General features: G+C 35.6%; 1 protein-coding gene across 2 annotated transcripts in view; it reads right to left on the reverse strand.

Moving 5' to 3' along the window:
• Positions 1-15,346, reverse strand: part of SVEP1 (sushi, von Willebrand factor type A, EGF and pentraxin domain containing 1) — a 219,641-nt gene that overhangs the window by 117,917 nt on the left and 86,378 nt on the right. For both annotated transcript variants that reach the window (XM_032240324.1, XM_032240325.1), the window contains exons 7-9: positions 13,361-13,555; positions 11,137-11,255; positions 5,502-5,631 (exon numbers count right to left, since the gene is read on the reverse strand). In XM_032240324.1, the coding sequence (XP_032096215.1) occupies positions 5,502-5,631; positions 11,137-11,255; positions 13,361-13,555 (444 nt within the window). The remainder of the gene's footprint in view (positions 1-5,501; positions 5,632-11,136; positions 11,256-13,360; positions 13,556-15,346) is intronic.

Here is a 15,346-nt window from a genome sequence, read left to right on the forward strand (position 1 = left end):
TCAGCTTGTGCTAGCAGACAACCTTGCACTTGTAAGAAACAAGGCTGACCCTGTGGCTCTTGATGTGTTTTCCCTGATCTCCAGCATCAAAGGAAAGAGCCACTTTTGCTATACTGCCTCCTACCTGTTGAAGAAAAAAAATGCCACCTTTCTAAAATCACCCTGTGCACAAGTGTGTGAAAGGCAATTCCAGACATGGTGGGCATTTAAATTGTGGGTTCTGTCCACAGTCATTGAGCTGACCCAACTGGAAGGGAAGAGAACCATTCCAGGCAAGCTGAAGGAATGAAATGACCACACCTGTCATTCCTGTGATGTTCCTCTTATCTGAAGGTTCAAGACAAGAGCTAATAGATGGCTAAAAGGAAGGACCATGGGCCAGAGATCTGAGTCATGCTGCAGAATAAGCAAGATGCCAGTGTGGGTGTGCTATTGCTGGGAGGCCAAAAGGTTATGTCCAGAGGCAGAACACTGGAGCTAAAGATTTAAGGGTGACGAATTCTAGGTGAAGACAAAGAACAGAGTGGGGAAACGAGAAAGGATGAAAGCGACAGTACAGGTTAAAGCACTGGGAGTCTGTGTTGCTGGAATTCAGGCTGAAGGGTGGATATGAGGTGGGGTGTGTAAGCCAGGTCTCAAAACCATGATCGAATGTGGTGGAGTTTTGAGGACATCAGAAAAGAACAACAAAGTGAGCATATAATCTAAGCAATACTATTCAGGACATAGGCATGGGCAAAGATTTTATGGCAAAAATGTCAAAAGCAATTGCAACAAAAGCAAACATTGACAAATCGGGTCTAATAAAACTAAAGAGCAAGAGCCTCTGCACAGCAAAATAAACTATCATCATCAGAGTGAACAGATAACCTACAGAATGGGGAAACATTTTGCAATCTATCCATCTGACAAAGGTCTAATATCCAAAATCTACAAGGAACTTAAATTTACAAGAAAAAAACCAAACAACTCCAGTGGGCAAAGGACATGAACAGACACTTTTCAAAAGAAGACATTTATGCGGCCAACAAACATGAAAAAAAGCTCAACATGACAGATTATTGGGGAAAAGCAAATCAAAACCACATTGAGACATTGACATCTCATGTCAGTCAGAATGGTGATTATTAAAAAGTCAAAAAACAAAACAAAACAAAACAAAAAACAGATGTTAACAGGGCTGTGGAGAAATAGGAAAGCTTTTACAATGTTGGTGGGAATGTAAATTAGCTCAACCATTGTGGAAGACAGTGTGGTGATTTCTCAAAGACCTAGAACCAGAAATAGCATTTGACCCAGCAATCCCATTACTGGCCATATACCCAAAGGAATATAAATCATTCTATTATAAAGATACATGCACACGTATGTTCATTGCAGCACTATTCACAACAGCAAATACATGGAATCAACCCAAATGCCCACCAATGATGGAATGGATAAAGAAATTGTGGTACATATACACCATAGAATACTATACAGAGATAAAAAGGAACAAGATCAGGTCCTATGCAGGGACATGGATGGAGATGGAAGCCATTATCTTCAGCAAACTAACACAGGAAGAAAATCAAACACCATATGTTCTCACTTGTAAGTGGGAGTTGAACAATGAGAATACATGGACACAGTGAGGGAAATCACACACACTGGGGCCTTTCAGGGGTTGGAGGAGAAGAGGAGCATCAGGCTAAATAGCTAATGCATGTGGGGCTTAATACCTAGGTGATGGGTTGATAGGTGCAGTAAACCACCATGGCACATACATTTACCTATGTTAACAATCTTACACATCCTGAACTTGTATCCTAGAACTTAAAGTTAAAAAAAGGGTATATAGAAAGTAATTTTAATCTAATTAGGCATTTTATACATCTGAAATGTTCTTATTACATGCCTTTGAGGTTTGAGGGAGACAGCAAAAATATTTTTCTAATTTTGTAGATGAGGAATGTCAGACTAGGCAAACTTAAGAAACTTGCTTGAGGTCAATAAGCTGTTAAATTGTAGCCACAAGCATTAACACCAAGTATTTCTATCCAAGATATATGCAAATACATACTCTGAAATTAACTGAGCCATACCTGTGAGAATATATGGATTTCCATTTTAAACTAAGTCTTGTGAACATGTGTTCAATTTTTGTCTTTTCCTCATGTTTGTTATTTCATTAGTGCAGACCTTAGGTTTATTACTTTACTACACTGTAAACTCTGTAGACCAGCAATGTAATCTGTTTTGTTCATGGTTAGATCTCCACTAGAGATCTAGTTTATAACAGGTGCTCAAAACAAGTTGCTGAATAAAGGATAAAACAATGTTTACCGCAGGTCAGTGTACTTTGAGAATGCTGAATCAAGTCAATTCACAGCTAAATTTACAAATCTGGCAGTACTCTCTATTTTCCCAAAAGAAATGACAATTGAATATTCTGATATTTTCTGGGCATATCTGGTTTTATTCAGACATTTTAAAGTTAAATTACAGGTGCAGGATGGCAGTAAGGCTCAGTCAATTACTGCCAAAAGAATCAGAGGTGGCAGCAGATGCACCATCTCTGAAGGAGAGGGACCGCCCACTTCAAAGCGAGTGAGACAGCACTCTGTAGCAGTCAAGGAGAAGCGTCCCTGGCTTGCCTCTCATTTGTCAGGGTGACACCAACACCCTGAAGGAAATAAGAAAAATGTAAGATCTGGTGTATTTTCTTTCTCTCTCTGTCTCTGTCTCTCTCTCTCTCTCTCTCACTCCCTACTTCCCTCTGCTTCTGCTTACATCTTCTGCTTCATCTTGCTTCTCCTTACTTCTCTTTCTCTCTCTCTCTCTTTTTTTTTTTTTTTGAGTTGGAATCTCGCCCTGTCACCCAGGCTGGAGCACAGTGGCATGATCTCTGCCTACTGCAACCTCTATCTCCCGGGTTCAAGTGATTCTCCTGCCTTAGCCTGGGATTAGAGGCATGTGCTGCCACACCCAGGTAATTTTTGTATTTTTAGTAGAGATGGGGTTTCAACATGTTGGCCAGGCTGGTCTCGCATTTCTGACCTCAGGTGATCCACCTGCTTCGGTCTCCCGAAATGCTGGGATTACAGGTGTGAGCTACTGAGCCTGGACCTTTTCTCTCTTTTATAATTTGGAAATTCAGTTAAAGTCTAGTAGATACTCCAGTACACATTTGACATTTCACTATGTTGATTCTTCATTATGAAATATTAAAACTTGGCAAACTCTTGAACAACATTTCCAAGTCTAAAATCACTGTGTCATATTTTTGAAAACCCAACATATTTTTCATGCAACTGGCAAAGCTCATGTTTAAAACAACACTGAAAAGGGAATTTATAAAAACTAAGCATTGTGAAATAGTCTGATTTTTACTAGATTTTTTTTTTTCATCTACTTTTACCAACACCTGTAATGTATAGGGTAAGGAAACTGTTTAATATATGTTAATTATTTCACTAAGTTACTTAACATTTTTAAAACAAAATGAATTTAGCATAAATTTTAAAATAAACATAAGAAAAATAGACCTGAGATAAATGTTGCAAAATGTCAGTATGTTATCATCTAGCTTTCACACAGAGCTTAAGTTGTGGCAGGCACTGGATCCAGTGGTTTATAGATTATCACTAATTAAAAATCTCACAATATCCCTATGAGGCAATACATTCATTAATCCTGTTTTTGGATAAAGAAATTGAGGCACAGAGTGGCAACTGGTCCCCTTGACTGCAAGCGGTGGAGCTAACGTGGAGCTAACATGAAGCAGCATGCGTTCAGAGTCTATCTTGTTGTCCACTACAGATTGCTGCGTCGCCTACCTTTCCATGTATTTCGTTTTGGTAATGAGCAGAAGACCAACTGAGAGATAATACAGTAAACCAGGCTCAAAATATTAAAAAGGACTGATCAGAAGTAGTGGTTATGAGGATGGAGAGAATGAGATATCTGGTAGCTGAAACTAATCGCATCTGATATCTTCTTGGATGTTGGTGAGAGAGGGCAAGGGGTCAAGCATGACTCATATTTTTGTTGGTAGCTAGGTGATTGGTTATGTCCTTTTTTGAGCTAGGAAATAATTTAGGCTTGGATGAGTTTGAAATGCCCATAAAACATTAATATGGCGAAAGTCCAGGAGGCTTTCAGAGTCCAGTTTAGATTTCAGAAAAGAGCTTTGAACTGGAAACAGGAATATGGGAGTTGTCAATTAACAAAACCACCCAGGAAAGAGAGAGAGAGAGAGAGAGAGAGAGAAAGGCCGGGGCTGAAACCTTAGAGATGATCAACATTTGAGAACTAATGAAGAGAAGCCTGCAAAAGAAATAAAGAAGGTTATGTAAAAATAACAGAGGGAAAAAAAGACAGGAAAGACTAACATCAAAGAAGCTAAGGGAAGGAAAAGGTTTTGATAAGAAGTGTGTGGTTAATAATGTAAAATGTGGCTGGGTGTGGTGGCTCACACCTATATAATCCCAGTATTTTAGGAGGCCAAGGTGAGAGGATCGCTTGAGGCCAGGTTTTTTGAGACCAGCCTGGGTACACAGTGAGACTTCATCTCAACAAACAATTAAAAAAAAAAGAAGTTAGCTGGGTGTGGTGGCACATGCCTGTAGTCCTAGCTATTCTGGAGACTAAGGCAGGAGGATTGCTTGAGCCTAGGAATTTGAGGCTGCAGTGAGCTATGATTGTGGCACAGCACTCACTCCAATCTGGAGAACGGAGTAAGACCCTGTCTCTGAAAAAAATTTAAAATGTAAAATATGAGGAATGATTATGTAAAATGAAGACCAAAAAGTGTGCAGAGTAACACCAGAGATCATTGGTGACTGTAATGACAGTAGTTTATATGAGTGAAGGGGGACAAAAGCCAGAGGGTGACTCAGAATAAACGGCAATTAAGAAGAAAGACATGGCAAGCATTGGGAACTTTCATGTGGGCTCATATGGGAAGAAATCAAGAGAAGTGGTGATGGTTAAAGGGTATATAGGTTTCAAACAGGGAGTGTTTTGAGCAGGTTTCATTGCCATTTAGAAGAATCAGTGAAAAGGGAGTCATTGACCATAAAGAAGAAGTGGTCTCTGAGGTTCTGGATTGCTTTCACAAACCTGCCCAAATGATTTGATGAAGACTTACTGTATTAGTCTGTTCTCATGCTGTTCTAATAAAGACATACCTGGAACTGGCTAATTTATAAAGGAAAGAGTTTTAACGGACTCACAGTTCCACATGGCTGGGGAGGCCTCACAATCATGGCAGAAAGCAAAGAAGGAGCAAAGGCACATCTTACATGGTGGAAGTCAAGAGAGCCTGTACTGGGGAACTCCCCGTTATAAAACCGTCAGATCTCGTGAGACTTATTCACGGAATAAGGATGGCACGGGAAAGATCCACCTCTATGATTCAATTACTTCCCACTGGATCCCTCCTATGACACATGGGAATTATGGGAGCCACAATCCAAGATGAGATTTGGGTGGGAAAACAGCCAAACTGTATCACTTACCGATAACCTTGATATGGAAAATGCAGCTGGCCTGGTTGCCGGATAGGTCAGTTGCTGTGTATACAATAGCAACATCTCCAATTGGGAAAAGATAAGGTGGTGTGAAAGCTGGATGAACATGGATTGACACCTTTTGGAGATACATAAATATTTTGAAAGTTAATGTAAAAAGTGCACTTATTCTTTTTTGATTTACATATTATTAGTAATGTTAACAATGATACAGTATTTCATATAAAGGAAAGGAAAAAGGCACAGTTTTCTGGCATATTTATTTCCAGATTATTCTATTTATATTGTTTACAAAATTGATACACATTTGAAATGTTGTTCCTTTGTGTTTCAACATAATATCTTAAAACATCTTTTATGATTTTATATAGTCTTTCGAACTTAAGATGATTCTTAAACGTTTCCATAATGTTCTGTAGATAAATATATGATAATTTAAGAAAAATCCATTGAAGGATATTAGTTTGACCCAAACATTTCCACTGTAAACAGTTTTGAAAAAATAATTTAAAAATATTTTTTCTTCTTCTTTTCTTTTTTGATGCATAATAGATGTACATAGTTTCAGGGTACGTGTGATAATTTCACACATTCATATAATTTGTAAAGATCAAATCAGTGTACTTCAGATATCCGTCACCTTAAATATTTATCTTTTCTTATGCTCGAACCGTTAAAATTCTTCTCGTCTAGCTATTTTAGAGTATACAATAGATTATTGTAAAGCATAGTCACCTATGCTTTACATATGTAAGACGAGGTCTTATGACTTCTATCAAAACATATATTCATACCTATTAATTCACTTCTCTTAGCTCGCCTTCCCTCCACCTTTTTCAGCCTCTGATAACCATCAGTCTATTCTCTATCTTCATGAGATCCACTTTTTTTTTTTTTTTTTTTTGCTCTTTAGATATTTGTCTTTCTGTGCTTGGCTTATTTTGCTTATTTATTAGTTCCTTATAAAAGAATTCCATGAATAGAATTATTAACCCCAAACATTAACATTTTATAAGTAGATAATATAAAATTTCTTTTCCAATGTATGGTAACAATTCATATTCCTACTGTCAACCAGTGTCAAAGTTCCCCTGCACATTTTCTGATCTATGTTAAATATTATCCGTTTTTGATAAGTCTAAAATGTGGCACCAGGTCATTGTTTTAATTAACTGTTTCTTAATGCCACATGCTAAGATTAAATTCTCATGTTTGCATGTATTATATTTTTTCCTTCTTGAATTGTGTGTTTATTTTCTTTATCCATTGAAAAATTGTGATGTGCTAAAATCAAATGTTATTAGTATGTTATGTAATAACATTCTAACCTTTGACAAGGTTGAAGCATTTTTCTCTAGTTTGGTATTTGTCTTCTAATTTAAAAGTTTTTTTCAAAACAAATTTAAAAATATTTCGTAGTCAGATATATTTATTTTTCACTATAGTTTAAAAAATATTTGAAATAAGATTAGAAAGCCATTCATGAAATGATTTGATAAGCATCCAAATATATTTGATGGTAGCTTTTTTAATGATTTAAACTATAATTTGGAAATATATTTTCTGTGTGATATGATTTGAAATTATAAAATCACTCACAACTTAAAAATCACTCATTGATCTTCCTTTATGATATTTTAAAATTCATCTATTATGGAATAGTACTGTGCCATTCTGGTGTTTTTATTTTATTAGATATTTTTATTTGATTTCTGATGGACTCAGTTGTTTCAGTTGTTTCTTATTATTCTTTTTGATATTTTAATTTCGGTATTCTTCTAATTTCCACTCCAGAATCATTTTTCATGCTCAAAAATATGTGAACAGTGCCTGTAAAATATACTTATTCTATAAATATTTTGCTTTTTTTCTTCAGAAAAATTAGAACAAAGTATTTTGTTTTTTAATCTACAAATATGGCATGTATTTCCATTTTATTTCATTATTACACCTGTCAATGTTTGATATTTTCCTTTAAGGTGCCATTTACATTTATTTTTAAATAAAAACCTAAATATTTTACATTTTATCTTGCTTTGTAAGCAGAATCCCTTTTTTTAAGCAACCTATTAATATATATGGCATTACATATTTTATAGAATGGTGTGTGTATGTGTGTGTGTGACTTTATCTATATCTTGGTACTCAAATAGTTATTTTGTCCAGGAAACTAAATCAGGAATACAAAGGATAAGTTTAAAAGTCTCACTCAGGACATAGAGGAAAACTTAGAATACAAATCATGGAATAGATAATAGACACACAGAACAGAAATTAGAGGTATAACTTATGAATCATCAGTGTTCCTAAAAAAAAACACACACACACAACAAATGGAATAGGAAAAATGTTGTAAGATTTGGAAGAAAACTTTGATTTGAGGAAAGCTATGACTGTATATAAAAGGACTCTTGATGTACCAAAGTTGATAAAGAACAAGCATCACTTAAACAAATCCCAGATGACTTAACATGCAATAAAAAATTCTCACAGCATTCAGAAAAAAAATTTTTTAAAGCAGATTAGCTAAAAAAAGAAAATGATCAGCCTATATTATCTTTCTCTTAGTCATTAAATGCTAGTCTGGAAATAAAAGATGTTCTTGTACATGCAAAGGCTTAGTAGATATACCATCTGTATGCACTTTTTCTGAAACAATGGATTTTGAACCTACCAAATGAGATGAATCACAACAAATCCCCCATAAGAGAGAAAAGTCATGGTGTGAAGAACTGCCAACAAACACCAAAACTATGTAAACACAGACTCAGTCTGAAAAATTGTGGTTGTTATTTAAGTGTTATCAAAGGTTATGATTTTTGGAAAAGAATATACATAATGTAAAAAACTATATTAATTAATCTATAATAAATTAGAACAAGAATCCCAGATTATATCAATAAACTGTAAGGGGCTGAAAAGTTAAACTGATAACTTGGTCATTTTACTTGGGTGAAACACAGTAGATACTATTATTTTTTTGCCACAGGTAATTAGGTAATGAAAGGCTTATGCATATTTTTAAAACTTTATTTAAAAGACTATATTCCTTCCATACATAATTGCAGCTACAGTCAGAAACAGAGATGGGGAGGCATGGAAGGAGGAAAAGAGCATCTATTGCTCCTCCTTCAGGTCACTCAGGCCACCTCTGAGCCGCAAGAGGAAAAAGCTTTGAAGTGAATACAAGATTCAAGTTTGTATTTAGATAGCAAGACTCTTCTTTTTAATTCTTGAAAGTGGTTTTTAATTTTGGAAAGCTTGTGACTGTAGAAAAATAGTTATTTTCTACTGGTGCCTTTCCTAGTTCAGACTATTCAGTATCAGTTACACAATTATAGTTTTGATTACTTCATACATATAATTTAGCATCCTATTTTTCTACCAAGAAATTTTCTCTTTTTGGAAATTTTCTTAGGAAAAACTCAAAGACAAAGACATAGTACAAGGATCTTCATGACAGCATCATGAGTTCTTTCCGTTTATTCTTTCTTACCCTGCCTTGAGTTCATGTTCTATTATTACAATAAATGTAGTGTTTTTTTTTTTTTTCTTTTTGGCCAATTGTCTAAACTGCCTTGTTTCTCTGTCCCCTTTTCTTTCAAAACTCTGTATTATAAAGAAACCCAATTATTTACATTTTTCATGCTTGTGCCAGAGAATCACATCAATTTCAGAGAAATTCACACAATAGTGCAGATTTATCTCTCTATAAGTTTAAGATCACAAAACTCAAATGGACCCCAAACAGTAGCCAAATAATCCTAGTGTATCTCTCTGGTCTGCTCACTCGCCTTCTCAGAATGAGTTTTTCAAAACGTCTCCATTCTCTGAAAACTTCAAAACTCTCTCACTTTTTCCCTTTAGTAATGCTCCAGGTCTGATCACTTTCTGAACAGAAACCATTTGCAATGGATTGTCCCTTCTTTTCCTTGTATATTCAACTTCTCCATCTCAATTGGTTCTTTCCATTTCTATTTTTGTTCTTTTAACATTCTTCTCCCATGGGGTAGGCTGAATAATGGCCTCACAAAGATCATCAATGTTCGATTCCCTATAACCTATCAATACATTATCTTACATGGCAAAAGGGACTTAGCAGACATGGATAAATTAAGGATTTTAAAATTAGGAGATGTTCCTGAATTATCAAGTTGGGCTCAATGTAATCTCAAGGGTCCTTATTAGGGGAAGGCAGGAGGCTCAGAGTGAAAAGAAAAAGATGTGGTATAAATATCACACAACAGAGACTGCTCAACATACAAGTTACCTAAAGCACATTCAGCCCTGGAAATCACATTTGCCCTTTTCAAATCAGGTTTAAAACCTACCTTGATTGTAAGCATATTCAACACAATGATCGGAACAGATATTTTTTCTATGTTGCACTTCACATCCCCCCCAATATATCCTGATTGGTACAACTTATATATATTTACATGTAAGTGTAGAAATAGCATAGTATTTAAATGCATCTTAATGTATGTGAATACTAACCATGTACATATAAGAGGAAGTAAAATTCCTAAATGAACTGCTTTTCTAGCATCTGACGGATGATATTTCAAGCTACTATACCAAGAAAATTAAAATACTGTGTTCTGAATAACGCTGGATTTAGACAACCTTGAATAAGAAACACCAATGCTATCTCTTTCTGATTGAAAAATGTACAGTCATTTTGGGCGCACATTTTAAAAGACAGGTTCATAAATAGGAATTAGAATTGATTCCACATCTTTTCTTTTCTTAAAAGATCCTCCGAACCTAGTAAAGGGCAAAGAATTCTTAGTCAAGTAAACCCTAGTGGCTACAATAATACAACAAATCCATAGAATGAACAGTTTCTGGTTTTGAGGGTTTTATATGAGATTTCTAATTAAAAATTCAAAGTTGATCATTATTTTATCAGATGCAGCATTCACATTTATGAATAGAGTTTATACACAAAGAGTATTGTGATGGTTAATACTGAGCGTCAACTTGATTGGATTGAAGAATACCAAGATTTGTTCCTGGGTGTGTCTAGGAGGGTGCTGCCAAAGGAGATTAACATTTGAGTCCGAGGCCTGGGAGAGGCAGACCCACCCACAGTCTGGATGGGCGCCATCTAATCAGCTGCCAGTACAGCTAGAATAAAGCAGGCAGGAGAAGGTGAGAAGAGCAGACTTGTTGAATCTTCCAGCCTTCATCTTTCTCCCATGCTGAATGCTTCCTGCCCTCAATCATCGGACTCCAAGTTCTTCAGCTTTTGGACTCTTGGACTTATACCAGTGGTTTGCCAGGGGTTCTTGGGCCTTGGCCATGAGCTGCACTATCGGCTTCCCCACTTTTGAGGTTTTGGGACTTGGACTGGCTTCCTTGCTCCTCAGCTTGCAGATGGCCTATTGTGGAACTTCATCTTGCATATTTTTCAATTAGAAAGAGATACCATTGGTGTTTCTTATTCAATACTCCTTAATAAACTTCCTATCATATATATATCTATGCTAGTAGTTCTGTCCCTCTAGGAAAGCCTGTTACAAGTATTATCATGAGCATATTATTAAGTCTTCAACACACATATCTGCAGCATATTTATAATTGATTTGAAAAAGGATGCACATAATTGCACAAACCTTACCTTTTCACCAGAGTTGTCTTTAGCTATTGGAATTTGCCAGGTAACATTGGCAGAATCTTGCTGTTCCAGAGTCTTAGCCTCTATGTCTTTAGGACAGTTGATTTGAGGAGCCTCGACGTCTAACTCAGAAAATAAACAAATCGATTAATACACTGACATGTAGTTTTAGGTCATTTAAAGAAGAGGTAAAAATCTAGTTATATTTATACATCGTGACACATTTGTCCATCCCAGTTACTGATTGCTTGGAATCTGCCCCTGCCTGTCTTCCCGATCATTTATCTCAGCATGGCTTACGAGCCCAATCCTGAACTGGTACCTATTGACCTCTTAGCCACATTTCTTCCATTTCTCCTACTGGAACTCACTCTCCACATCGAGTTACTGTCAGGCCATGACCTTCTTTTACTTAGGCCTTTGCCCATGTTCTTTTATTTCCCTGAATTAGTGCCCTATTTTCCCTTTACCTGGATGAGTACTACTTGCCCTTGAACTCTCTGCTTAGACACAGCTCCTCAGGAAGCTCCTGCTGATTCCACAGGCCCATGTGAGGTGCCCACTCCACAACTTCCTGTAGCCCTCTGGACTTCCCAACCATAAAACTCAACAAGCTATTTTGAAATTGAATTTTCGCCCTCAGTAGAATTTAAGTTATTTGAAGGTTAGGATGTCTTGTCCCACTGTCTTATATGGTACCTGGCATATAATAGGAGCTTGAGAAATAATTTTTGGATGAAATAAATTTAAAAATGAATGCTGACTATGACAGGAAAAAACTACACTTGAAAATGAGGCTGTCAAGTAGAATTAACTAGCAGAAACTGAAATGTACTGTCAAAGCAAACAACAAATTAAAGCCAATGATATTTTTTACTTTATACTTTAGGTGCTGAATTAGATGTGCTAACATTACACAGATGCACACCAGTCATGGTAGTGCTGAAGTTTTAACTATATAGTAAAATACACCTTTTATTTTAAGTTATGTTAAATTAGGTCTTCTGTAACTACTGGCTGAATACATCAGAATTGATTTCATTGTGTCTCATATCTTCCTTGTTTCTTCAAAATTTTGTTGAATTTGTATTTTCTTTTTATCAAAGGGGCTTATACTTGGACAATTTTCTCCCATAGGAACACATAGTACTGTATTAACTGTGAAAAAATTTTTAAAAAGTATTTGATTTTCCATTCATGCTTGACCAGGCTTGGAATCTAAAGTTTATATTAATTTGCTCTCCATATCCTGTACACATTGCTACATTTCCTTGCGGCATTTAAAGTTGTAAATGAGATAGGTAACGTGAATCTAATTCTTGTTTCTTTTGTGCAGTTTCTTTCTTTCTCCCTGGAAGCTTATTTAAGATTTTCTCATTAACTCTGCAACTCGGAAATTTCACTAGGAATAGTCAAAACATGCCAACCCAATACGTAGAAGCTATTTGTGTTCTAAAGGATTAAGCCATTCTCTAGCTCAGAGAAATTTTCTTCACTTCTCCTCCATCTCCTCTCCTCTTTCCTTCTGGAACTCCTTATTAAATGGATATTAGGGTTTTTCCTTCTGTCACTGGCATCCCTTAACTTCCACCTTCTTCGTTTGATCAATTAGGAAATTGAAGTGCTTTCTTTGTTTACTCATTCAGTTCTCCATTGTGAGGAAACTCTCAGTTTGGTCTTTTAAATTACTAATATTGTTTTCCATAGCATTCGTTCCATTCATCTGTCCCTTTCCTTCTCTTACAGATAGTTATGACATTCTTTTTTTTTTCACTTATAAGAACTCTTTCTTGTTTTCAACAACTCCTTTTTCATAGTGGTCTGTTCTTGTTGTGGGGAAAATGGCAATGTCCTCTTGTGAATGAAGTGTGATGCCAGGTTTCAAAGTGCTGATAGCTTTTTTTTTTTTTTTTTAAATCAATTCAGTCTCATCTGCTTTATACAGATCAAGACTTCCCTAAAGATTGTAGTCTTATGGAAAACTTACCTGATTTTCAGCTCTATTTTCCTTATTTGTGTATTTCTTCTGTCATTGTCTGGCATTTTGTAATTGGATTTTGTAAATCCACCACTTTGAACCAGAAATCCTCACAGTGCATATTGAGGTAAAACCTACCATATTATTATGGGTTTGCAGCAAAAGTTACAAAGAAGGATTGTCCTATTCTGCACCCATATGGCATTATTTAAAAATTTGAGTTTTAACCTCACCAGCATAGAGACCTACCTTTACACACAGCTGTCTGAATTCCGACATTCCATTTTCCAGAAGTGGTACATCTCAATACTTTGACTCCAGATAAAGTGAACCCTTGGCGGCAACTTACATAGCAGATCGTCCCAAATTTGGCTGGCTGCTTGCCACAGTTGTGAGGAGATATGATCACATCTTTGGGCGTCTGAAAGGTGGAGCAGTGGCGCTCTACAGTAGAGAAATGACAGAGAATGTTATTCATGTTCCCACAAATTGCAAATGCCATGGATTATTTTTACCCAAGAAAAATACAATTATACTGCCTTGGAATTTACATAAATTGCTAAATGATAACTATATATGACATTGAACATATCATGTATCGTAAATAACACTAACATATACATCCTTAGTTATCTTTTGCTATTTCTACCAGTGCATCAAAACTTTTAAAAACTTCTGGTATTTTAATCAACACTGATTATGATTTTTATCATTTGCTTGGAGCACATTCATTTGGTGTGTAGAATATTATGCTATGGCTTAGAAGTGGAAAGTAGTAAATTGAATTCCTTATTTCATGGATTAAGTGGTATATTCAGCAGTCTTTATTTTATGAGCTTTTTGGTGCTATTTTTAAGCAAGTGTATGATGAGAGAAGTTTCTAATAGCCTTCCTAAAAGCACTGTGTTATATTAAGGGCCTTGACCTTGATGCTATATTTAGCACAGAAAAAGAATAGCAGATGAATTAGGCAGAATGCAGATAGAATGGAAAGTCAAGGCTAGGACTTAATACAGTGTATGTGAGGTGGGCAGTGCGTGCACACACCCAATGCACAGTTGTTTTGTGTAGTAGAGAATCTGCTGGCAGCATTACTCACATCTTTAGTCTGTATTTTCCATATTATTGGAATAACTGAATAAATAGCTAACATTTATTCAGTACCTACTATGTCCCAGGCATTATTCCAAGCACTTTGCATGTATTGACTTATTTAATCATATGCTGTAAGAAGTATTCCAACTTACAAATGAAAACTGAGCACACCAGTAACTTCCCTAAGGTCACCACACAAGTAAATGGCAAAATCCATGTGCTCCTAATCACTCCACTATCATACTTCCTCTGTGAAATAATTTCTTTCCAAACTGTGCAGCAAAAGCCATTCTTTTCCTGAGAAATGTTTGTCTATTTATTTCTGCAGTGTGAACTGCATGCCTGCCCAGACCTCCTAGTCTACTTTGATCAACAGGAAAATCAAAGCTAAATTTGTGGTTCAAATATGATGACGATGTGGGACTCACTATCCTTTATTTAGGGCTGGCTCTATATAAAGTAAGAAAAAAATTTTTTGGCTATCAAAGTTGTTGAAGATTTTTTTTTCTTTTTGCTTGTTTATGGTACTTTCAATGAACACGTCTTTAACTTTTATAAAGTCTAATCTACTGAGCTTTTTAAAAAAGTATTTCCATTGCTTTTATACTTAGTAAGTTCTGAGATTAGTTAGCATTCACTTACATGTGTTAAATATAGTCTCTTCTAGGTTTTAATGGTTTTATCTTTTACCTATGAAGAATTTATTTTGGTGTTCAGTGTAAATTAAAAACATACAGAAAACTTTATTATGTTTTGTATTTCACAAGGAGCCAGTCACTTTTCCCTTATAATCAGCTGAATAAATCATGTTTTCCTCAATTGACCTGTGATGCTTCCTTAATTATACTCTGTATGGCAGTCCTTGCATATTGTTAATCTTTGCAGATTAAAAAATATTTAAAAACCTGGTAGAGCTATTTTCTATTTACTATTCCTATTACTCTTTTTCAAACTGATTTTAGTGATTTTTGACTATAGTATTTTTCTAGATGAACCCTAGAATCACTACCTAATTCCAAAAGGTCAAAAAAGAAAATCACTTTTAGGCCATTGAATGAGTTTGCATTTTACATATGTGTGTGTGTGTGTGTGTGTGTGTATATATATATTTTACACATATGTAAAAGTTAAATTCTTTAT

Source organism: Sapajus apella, unplaced genomic scaffold (genome assembly GCF_009761245.1).
Source record: "Sapajus apella isolate SASKATOON/1434 unplaced genomic scaffold, GSC_monkey_1.0 scaffold46, whole genome shotgun sequence".
NCBI lineage: Eukaryota > Metazoa > Chordata > Mammalia > Primates > Cebidae > Sapajus > Sapajus apella.